The 11046-nt window shown below is 35.7% G+C and overlaps 2 protein-coding genes across 2 annotated transcripts; one reads left to right on the forward strand and one right to left on the reverse strand.

Annotated features, from left to right (window-relative positions):
* The first annotated feature begins 4341 nt into the window (after positions 1-4341).
* LOC141484451 (uncharacterized) lies at positions 4342-5046 on the forward strand. The gene has a single exon (XM_074179466.1). It carries the CDS (start codon positions 4342-4344, stop codon positions 5044-5046), a length of 705 nt encoding a protein of 234 aa, XP_074035567.1.
* Positions 5047-5238: 192 nt separating this feature from the next.
* LOC141484450 (uncharacterized) lies at positions 5239-6826 on the reverse strand. Its single transcript, XM_074179465.1, has 2 exons — positions 6080-6826; positions 5239-6022 (listed from the first exon to the last, which is right to left on the reverse strand). The coding sequence occupies exons 1-2, from the start codon at positions 6344-6346 to the stop codon at positions 5906-5908; spliced, it is 384 nt and encodes a 127-aa protein (XP_074035566.1). The 5' UTR covers positions 6347-6826; the 3' UTR covers positions 5239-5905.
* Between the last annotated feature and the right edge of the window lie 4220 nt (positions 6827-11046).

Raw genomic sequence — 11046 nt, forward strand, 5'->3', positions numbered from 1 at the left:
GTGGATCAAAGATGTTATTACCAATAAAATAAAAGATTTCTAATCAAAATGGGCGCCAAGTGATTTGGCCGGCTTTTATTACAAAAATCACTAAACTATACAAGAGATAACTACAAGATTCAATCCTGAACTAATACCCAGGGTGTGACCTAATATATGGATATGATAAATCACGATAAAGAAAAACTCCAAGGTCACTGAGTCTTAATGTTCTACTCAACGATGTAATGAGCCGATTCTTGCAAGAACTTCGGTGGGAAGAATTGAATGTGAACAGGCAACACATCAATCATTCAATTCTTCTTCTTAACTATGAAAACGGTTCCTAGTATAACATAAAATATAGGCATCGGTTTGTCCTTAATTAATTCACTTCACAAAAATATGATCTTTCAATTCTTATGTTTATTGCTTCCGTAACGATTTTTTTTAAGAAAAAGAACTCTACGAGGTACTTATCCTCGTCGATTCTATTATTCAAGTCCGTTGCATATAATCACCAGGTAAAAAGGTGTAGCAATACCAAACTTAACAGTAGTCGCAATACTTCGGGAAGTAAAACAGGCTAAAATTTCCTTCTGGATACACAACGAGTGTAGGAAACTCATAAATATGGAACGTGGGCCGTGAGAAATGAAACGTCTGAAATTATGAACAGTTCAGAGTATTTTTTTATTCTAAAAAAATGTCGAAAGCTTACCTCCTTGTGTCGAGATCCTTAGCACAACAGTAGACGTTTCGAAATCAATGTATTATCTTAATCCAAACTCGTTTGAAACAAGGGTTGAATTCACTTTCAAATAACCCAAAAATGCACCAAACATTCAACCTTAACAGCCTTTGAAATCAATCAATGATAGTTAAAAACACATTTACTAGGCAGATATCTTCATGATTTTCTCCAGAAATCGCTATCTCATTTACGTCGTTTCCAATCAGTACCGAGCCCAAGAGTTTTTGTCGCATAGAAAAAAAATGTATGAAGAACTGACTACTTTCATAGGGTGTTCGTGATACAGGAAATATATTCAATTGAAGTTGAATCGATGCAATCAGTCGATTTAATGTCTGTTCGAAGTTTGGGTATGTCAGGATTGGTTCATTGGTAAGCAATGTTTTGCAATGTTCAAAACATTGTATGAACTGAGAATTGTGGATGATTTTTGCATCTTTCTTCAGGCACATTATGAGAGGTTTCGTCAATTTGGCGAAATCTTTTATAAATCTGCGGTAATACCCGTGAAGTCCTAAGAACGCTTTTATTTGTTTTGTTGTAGTTGGGATAGGAAATTTCTGTATAGCCGATATTTTGCTGGGGTTGGGTTTGATCCCATCGGTCGTTATGACGTGTCCCAGATAGGCGGTTTCCTTTTTGAGAAATTCTCATTTATCCATCTGAACTTTGAAGTTTGTTTTCTTCAAGCATTTAAATATTTTAGAGAGGTTGTCTATGTGCTCCTGGAACGATGTTGAGAACACGATAATATCATCTAGGTAAACTAGACAAATTCTGTTAACGTAATCTCTGAGGATGTTATCTATACAGCGCTGAAACGTTGCTGGACTGTTTTTAGACCCATTGACATCCTCAGGTGCTCGTAGTGACCTCCTTCAACATTGAAGGCTGTCTTCTCAATGTCAGAGGGATTCATTTGAATCTGGTGGAAACCAGATGCCAAATCAAGTGTTGTGAAGTACATAGACTTGCCTAGTTTATCTAAAACATCTGTGATGTTAGGAATTGGATACTTGTCATCGATCGTCTTCTCATTGAGCTTAGGATAATCGATGACTATTCGCCATTTTTTCTTCCCAGATGCATCTTCTTTTTTGGGCACTATCCAAATAGGAAAAGACCAAGGGGACTTGCTGGGTCGTATTATATTCTGGTCCAACATTTTACGAATTTGGATTGAACTTCCTGTTTATGGATGGAACGATAACGGTATGACTTCGTATAAACCGGAATTTCATCCTTAGTTTTTTTTTCGTGTTTTATTGCAGTTGTCGCAGGTAATGGTTCACCTTCTCTGTAGAAGATGTCTGAAAATTGTCTACACAGTGTTAGTAATTGACGTTTCTCTTCAGAATTAAGGTGGTCTGTCCGTATTATGTTTTGAATGTCACATTTAGGTACACCCTGTAAGTTTTCAGAGAAGTGAATTTCAGTTATTTTTCCAGTCATGTTCGCTTATGGTGGGGAACTCTGGAAGCTGATATGTATTATCGTTTTTAAGGGATACGGTTTTAATCGGGTATAGCATGGTTAATTTGGTGTCGTTTTCCGTTGGATTTAAAATTTCGACAGATGCTTTTCCTTTGTATGCTACAGTTAACGTTTCCGGAATCAGGCATGACAAGATTTCTTGTTTGGGTATCATAATATAACCGTCTGGACAGTCAACAGGAATTTGTGCGAAAATTTTGGAATTTTTTGGAATAATATTTTGGAACTAGAGAGTTGCGTTCGATGTAAAATATTTTATAGTTATGGTCGATTCAGGGGTTATTATTTTACTATTAATAAGATCTAATCGGCTTTTTAACAATTTCAAATTATCGATTCCCAATAGGCCATCGAATATATTGTGAAATTTATAAAGGAAAAATTTTATTTTCTTATTTGTTTTTAGTTCTTCAAAAGCCGGAATTAAAAAATATGAATTGTGGTTTAAAGTATTGAAACAAGTCGATACCGAAAAAGGTTCCTCAAGAATCAAATCTTTGAAGTATCGATTAGCAATTAATGTGAAAATGAACGTGTTGTACCTGTATCGATTAACAATTTTAGAGGAGGTTGTTTTATTTTAATGAAAGGGAGATGCCTTTCTTCGATGTTATTTGTTTCAATAATTAAGTGTGGTCTTCTTGACCCTGGGCCTCTGGAAAATTTTCTGGATCAAAATCTTCTTCATCATATACGTATCCGTCTGGTTGATAACTAGTATTATTTTCATCAATTTCGTCTGGGGTTGAATCAGAGTATTCGACGACAGGGACAGAACTTTGTTCAGTATGGAAGAGTTCTTCCGAAATGAAATTTCTATTCTGATTATTATTCTGGAAGGTGTTTGAACGAGTTTGTTGTCTGAGAGTTGTGCCATGTGATATGCCACTCATAGGGGTAGGTTGAATATTATTTGTATTTGGTCTGTTTGGAGGATTTTTCCAAACATTTTGAGGTCTCCCGAATACTTGAGAGTTCGTGAAAAATCTTTGAGGAGGCCGGTTGATCGGCCTTATAGGTATAGGTTGACTTGGAAATGTGGGGCGTTGTACATTGCCATTTGGCTGATGAAAATTTGGTGAAGAAAAAGTAGGTCTCGGTGTATTGAAATTAGTGTGGGGTTGTTGATAAGTAAGATTCGGTGGTCGACTTTGTTGATTGTGATTAGGGCGAGAGTTGTTTACTTGAGGTTTTGGGAAGAAGTTTCTTTGTAGATTCAAAATATTTATTTCGTCATTGAGAATTGTCAAAGCATGTGGTAATGACTGAGGATTACGAGCCCTTACTCTCGTACCATATGGTTCTTTTAAACTTAACAGAAAAACGCGTAAAGTTTGACCAGTAAAAAGTTTTCTTTCACATTTTTTCTCAACTTCGGTGGTGGTATGTAAGTCGATATAGTTACAAATAGTGTTTAAAACATGAATACAATTTGAATAAAACTGCTGCGGGGTTTCATTCCCTTGTCTCATATGCATTAAAGTTTGATTTTAAAAATTGGTGCGATACTTGCGAATTACATTGTCACTGACCCTGGAAAGACGGTACAAATTAACTTACAGATGTCTATATGATAAAAATGTTATTTCACGTGTTTTCTGTTTGTCCGTTGCGTCGGGACTTCTAATTCTAGCTATACCATTGGTTAAATTTTGACAAATGTCATTTTCAACCAATGAAATTGAGTGTATCGGTGCAGCACACTCTCAAAAAGAAAGCAGATTTCATTCGATGCACGTGACTTAGACGCGACACTGACTAGTGAGTAAAATTTCTAAACAAATATAACCCCCCATTTTCATCAGTCACAACTGTATCAGGAAAGGCCTTGGGTGTATGATAATTAGTTAACTAATCAAACTTTATTGTCAAATATATTTTTCTTTAACATTTGAAGGTTCACTTGTAACTCGTATTCGAAGTGCAGTTATAATATCAATTCTCCTATTCTATGAATTTTGAAATGTACCTATATTAATTTGAATATTTTCTTCCTGAAAAATATCTTACCCGTCGATCTTTGAACGACGAACTGAAAAATAAGGAAATTGTTTCTATGTGCAAATCGTCTTTAAATGTTTTATTGAAAGAGCTGGGATTTAAATTTAAAAAAGATGATATTCGAAGAGCTTCAATTGAAAGACCTAATATCGTTTCACAACGAGCATTTTTTTTACGCAAATACGAAAAACCGAAGAAGTTTAAAACCACGAGAAGTGGTTTTCTTAGATGAAACATGGATTTATTCTAGAGGAAACAAAAAGTCTTGGCAGGATAATAATGTAAAAAGTGTACGCAAACCCGAAGGATATGCTGGTAAACGATTTATTGTTGTGCATGCTGGTTCTATGAAACGGTTTATTCCAGAAGCCAGTTTATTGTTCTGTTCAAAATTTTTGACCTTAGATTACCATGGAGAAATGAATAGTACAATGTTCATCAAGTGGATTACTTTACAGTTACTTCCCAGTTTGGAAGAACCATCTTTAATTATAATGGACAATGCACCATACCACAGTGAAATTTTGAATAAACAGCCTACCAGTTCTTCGAAAAAATCGGAAATTGTTAGTTGGTTACATGAAAACAAAAGTGATTTTGATGAAAAATTAACAAAACCAGAATTATTGCACTTGGCTAAGATGAACCGAAAGGAAAATATATATATTAAAGATGAACTGGTACGAGAACATGGAGATGAAGTATTAAGATTACTACCTTACCACCCAGATTTTAATGCTAAATTAATTTGGGCTGATTGTAAAACCTACTATAACAAATATATTGGTAGAGATGGATACAGTGATGAAAAGTATTAAGTATGTGAAATGAAGCGTTAGAGAAGTGCAACGCTGAAACCTGGGAAAAATGTGTGAAAGACACCGAATCACTCATAGAAAAATGGTATGAACGAGAAAAGCTTCTTTGTGATATGGATATTACACCTATTATTATGAACATTGGTTAAAGTTCTGAATCTGAAAGTTATTAATATATTTTATTTCTGACCGGGATATTATAAGCTTATATCGTCATAGTTACGCTATCAATAAAGAGGGTCATAACTCCCTTGGGACATTATAGATTTTATAATTCCCTCTACCTTTCACAAGTAAAAATAAATAGAAATGAAAACTGAACCATATTTTATTTATTCACGTCATTACAAATAATAAATGTACAATTTTGAAATGTTCCCTGAAAATTACTTCCGCCACTGGAAACAATTTCTTCTTTTGTATGGCTGGAGCTTCTATTCACTACAGTCGAGGTACCTGCCTCTTCTGATGATAAAGTAGATAACATACGCGCCGTTTTATTTCTCAATTCGATGCTATCCTCCAAATACCCCTCCGCCACCGTGGAACTTTTCAACCTCCGTGTCTTTTTAAGTTAGTCATAGTTGCTCCTGCATTGGCTAGAGCAGTAGCAGAAGTGCGACGAAGGCAATGTCCCGTATAGGAAGATGAGTTTGGCAATCCTAAATACATTGCGATTTTGCTGGGGATTTTCCCAAACATGTTTTTTCCAATTGGCTGAGATGTACATTTATTTTGTCGGAAGCTCAAAAAAAAATCGTTCAATACCTTTAGGACGCAAAGACATATAAAGTCTTAATAAAGGCAAAGCGGAGAACTCTTTTTCATCCACAACTGTAAATTTCTTCGATACACCAGTTTAACTTTCCGGTACGTTCACTACCATAACGGAATCCCGGTCCTCTATATCCGATATCTTCATATTCAAAAGTTCCTGACTTCTGCATCCTCCAAAATAACCCATAATCAAAACAACCTATAACAAAAAAAAGGAAATAAATACACACAAAAAGGAAAATAAGAAAAAAATTACCTTATGCAATAAATGAATATCATTAGGAGCGTCCTTTAGGAATCTGATAACATCTTTAGGAGATAAAACAGCAGACTTTTTCGGCTTATAACTCTTACTCTTCCGTTTCAAAAAAGCCTGTAGTTCATTGAACTTGGTGATATCTCGTTTCTCATGTATAGTCACCATCGATTTTAGCATTGACCATTTAGTCCATAAAGAATTCGGACTATACGTTTCTGACTGAAACGAATAAACACAATTACTACCAAATCTACCGAAAAACATAGAAAATTCCTTACCAGTTCTTGAAAATATGCCAGAAATACAGTTTCAGTGACATCTTTTGGCATAACATTTTTCCGTGTCAGCCAGTCCAGATATATCTTGTATTCTTTTTGGTATACGGCTTCACTTTTCGATGGAATTAATGATTCTCTTGCTTGTTCAGCTTTTTTCAAAATATCCTCCATTATATTTGGGGTAGAAAACACGTTTTCACCGCAAACACAGCTTGATAACAATGTTCTGTTTATAAACAAGTAACATAGCAACAACCTAGCAACAAGCAAACTCTACTATAATCAACGGAACCTGATTCAAATATACCGGGAAGGTAATGAATTGGTACATTTTTCCGTTTCAAAAATGAACAAAATTTTATTGAAATCGGTCAGAAATAAAATTATCTATGTACCACGGGAATTAATGAGCCTTAATAACCTCAGGCAATTGCTGTCCCTCGGGACGCAAACTTTGCCATCGGTAATTAAGGCCGTCCTAATTCCCTTGATACATAATAACTATTTTTTTCATAAATGGTAGGTGCATAATTGTACGTGCTCGCAATGCATACGTATATGTATAAATAAATTTTTAGTTGATGATGTGTTGAGTATTTCCTGACCAAATATATTTCAACTGGTGTTTTTTTTTACTTCTCAGACATTCATTTGTGTCTCAGCATCCATGCACGGATGAATTAATGGAAACTCGTTTGTTGAGCTAATTTTCAAGTAATATTCGATATAATTTGTGAGTAGTCAACCCACAGCATAAATAAGGATTTTTTGTTGCCTACTTCAGGGGATTCTTAAAAATCATTTATTTGATATTAGGTTTTCTACTGACGAAAAGATGGCGCCACCTATCAATCTTTTGAAAAATGAAGCGATTCGATCGTTTTTTTTTTCATAAATTCTGTACCTCAGAGGTAAACTATCGTAACTGACATTTTGCAAATTTTACAGGAGAGCTGTTGTAACTCAAGTTACTTGAAAAACCTGAAAATTTCATTATAACGCATGCCCCAGCTGATTTGGTGTTGGGTGTCCCAATCAAACAAAAAATATAGAAAGTAACTTAAGCTAATAAATCAGGCCTCTTGAAATCAATATACCATGTGATTGTTCTTTAGTTTCGGGGAAAAAAATATTAATTTCAGAAGTTTTTCCTTGTGATACAAGGGGAATAGGTGATTATAATTTCAAGCATGTTTTACCCGTATGTGGTCCAAATTCGAATAATTTAAATTAGATTTCATAATTACATATACTCATTTGAATTTTGAAAACTTTTCAGAATGTCTAAATGAGAACTAGGTCAAAAATGGATTCTTAAACTAATATTTGCCAAGACACGTGATTATATTAGTGATCTCTTATATAAAGAAGTTCAAATCATGGATATCAGACAACTTTTTTGTATGAAAATATTATTATTCATCAAAAATAAAAAAATGTCATTACAAGTTTATGAACATGCTCATAATACACGAAGTAATTATTCTTTATTTTTACCCCGATGTGACAAAACGATCGGACAACGAAGTGTTGATTACCTGGCACCTAGAATATACAAGCAAATATCTCATGAGATTCAGAATATTGAAAAATTAAGAAAAATCAAATTTATTTTCAACTGAGTGGATTCTCAAGATGGAACGTAATATTTTCAGTAATATCATAAATTCCAAATGAGTATGAAAAATTGTAGAAATGTATAAGAAAATATAACAAGTAGCGACATCTGTTATCTGCTAGATGTAAAAACTATATAAAATAAAAGTCAGTTGTTGCCCGTCCGTTGAACGATTCATTACAGGTTATGGGCTAATCACGTGTGTTAAAAAAGTTTATTTATTTTGGTGAAAATATAGTGCAAAAATGTCGACAAACCTTATTGCTAGTATTGCAAAGCTAAAGGGTAGAGAAAATTACGAGGATTGGGCGTTCGCTGTGGAGAACTATCTCATATTAGAAGGCATGCAACAGTGCATCACGTCCGACACTGATCCGAACGACGCGAAAGCGAAAGCAAAAATAGTTTTAACTATAGATCTCAGTTTATTCGTGCATATAAAAAGTGAATCAACTGCAATGGGGCTATGGCAGAAACTAAAAAAACTATTTGATGATAATGGCTACACGCGGCGCATCGGATTACTTCGTAACCCCATATCAATTCGTCGTGAAAATTGTGATTCTAAGTCTCAATATGTGACTTCATTGTTAGAAACAAGCCAACGATTGAACAATACAGGATTCAAAATAAGTGACGAGTGGGTCGGGTCCTTGTTGTTAGCAGGACTGCCTGAAAAATTTGAGCCGATGATAATGGCGGTTGAACATTCAGGTATTGAGTTAACGGCAGAAGCCATAAAGTCAAAATTACTAGATATGGAGGATGGAAGTGAAGTTGGTACGATTTCTACTCAGAACGCTTTTGCGTCTAAAGGTTGGCAACCCAGAGAAAACAAACATATGCATAGACAATCGACTATCTCGTAACGTCATCGACAAGTCAAATGTCAAGGTCAGATGTTTCAAATGTAAACAAACTGGACACTTCATGAATAAATGCAAATTAAACACTAATAACAACGAATCTAATGTATTTAGTGCAATCTTTCTCAGCGGTAACTTTAAATCAAACGGAATGGTACATCGATAGTGGTGCCAGCTGTCATTTAACGTCAAACAAGGATTGGTTGTTGAACGCAACAAAGCAACACCAAGTGCGAGAAATTATTATCGCTGATAAGACGAAAATTCGTGTTGAAGGCTATGGAGATGTCCAAATAACTACTCTTGTTGGAGATACCGAGCACGAGAATACAGTTGTGGGAGTGTTATATGTGCCAAACTTGGCTACGAACTTATTATCAGTCAGCCAGTTAATGAGCAAAGGAAACAATGTGACATTTGATAAGAAGCACTGTTATATTTATAACCAAGCTAATAAACTTGTAGCAATCGCAGATATAGTTGGAGGTGTTTACAAGTTGAGAATTAAGCAAATGTTTGTTGACTTCAGTGTCCGGAAGTGTATGGCATAGAAGATTTGGTCACCTTAACAGCAAAGACCTTAATGTGATGAAGGATGGTGCTGTAAAAGGTATGTCATATTCGGACAAGGCTCAGGTCAGTAAGACTAGCTGCATTGTATGTTGTGAGGGAAAGCAATCCAGGCTGCCTTTCAGTCATGTTGGCAACAGAAACGTGGAACTTCTCGAGATGGTCCATGCTGATGTCTGTGGACCTATGGAAGCCAGGTCTATCGGAGGAACGAAATATTTTTTGCTGTTCGTCGATGACTATAGTCGGATGGCATTTGTATATTTCCTGAAGACCAAAAATGAAGTATTTTTCAAATTTTAAAGCATTCAAGACTTAGTAGAAAATCAGACAGGCAGAAAGCTGAAAGTATTGAGGACAGATAATGGTACAGAATTCTGCAGTAAGGAATTTGAAAATTTCTTGCAATCGGCCGGAATTGTACATAAAAAAACTTGCCCATACACACCGGAACAGAATGGTCTCTGCGAAAGGTACAATCGTACAGTCGTAGAAAAAGCGAGATGTTTGTTATTCGATGCAGGATTAGCTAAACCTTTTTGGGCAGAAGCAGTAAACATTGCAGTTTATCTGCGCAACAGGTCAATCGCATCAGGATTGAACAACAAGACACCTATAGAGATATGGACCGGAGCTAAGCCAGATGTCAGTAATCTACGCATCTTTGGAAGTAAGGCTATGGTACACATACCAAAAGAAAAACGATTAAACTTGGACAGAAAAGCAACTGAGTGTATTCTTGTTGGTTACTCAAACAATGTAAATGGTTACCGAGTATACAATCCCAAAAATAACAAAGTAACAATAGCAAGGGATATTGTTGTGATTGAGGAGGGGATTGACCAGCAGCAGGAAGTGATACACATTGATATTAGTGAGGACACTAATGATATTTTTTCTATGAAAGAAGAGAGAGAAGAATGTACCCAAGAAGTGGGGAACATGAAGCACACAAAAATAGAGCAAGATCAGGAGGAGGAACAGGGTTTTGAGGACAACGAAGACATGCTAGCGACTGAACCTGCGGAGCCTGTGCCAACCAGACCACAGCTTTCGACTCAGCCAGGGCTCTCTCCCATGTTGCCAGTGGAGAAACCTGCTAAGCGTCTACGCAAGCTGCCTGATCGTTACGGTTTTGGTGTTGTGTGTGAAGGTCAAAGCAATGAAACCAGTGCATGTGAAATATCTCTAGATGAAGCATTGAATGGACCAGAAAGTGAACAGTGGAAATTAGCTATACAAAGTGAATTTAAATCATTTGAAGATAATGATGCTTGGGAGTTAGTAGACGTTTCTCACAGTTGCACTGTTGTACCATGCAGATGGGTATTTAAGCGAAAAATTGACAATGATAATAATGTCAGGTATAGAGCCAGGCTAGTTGCTAAGGGCTTCACCTGTAGTTAGGCATTCTAGTTTGAGATTGTTATTCGCTTTAGCAGTTCAGCTTCATTTAGATATTTGTCACTTAGATGTAGATACTGCATTTCAAAATGGTTTCTTGGATGAAAATGTGTATATGACAAAACCACCATGTTTTCAGGTTAGTGATGATAATGTGAACAAGGTTTTGCTTTTAAAATGTTCTATTTATGGCCTAAAACAATCATCAAGGGCATGGTATAAGAGAGT

Source organism: Leptinotarsa decemlineata, unplaced genomic scaffold (assembly GCF_025532065.1).
Source record: "Leptinotarsa decemlineata unplaced genomic scaffold, Ldec_3_MD MMD2_tig00005661, whole genome shotgun sequence".
NCBI lineage: Eukaryota > Metazoa > Arthropoda > Insecta > Coleoptera > Chrysomelidae > Leptinotarsa > Leptinotarsa decemlineata.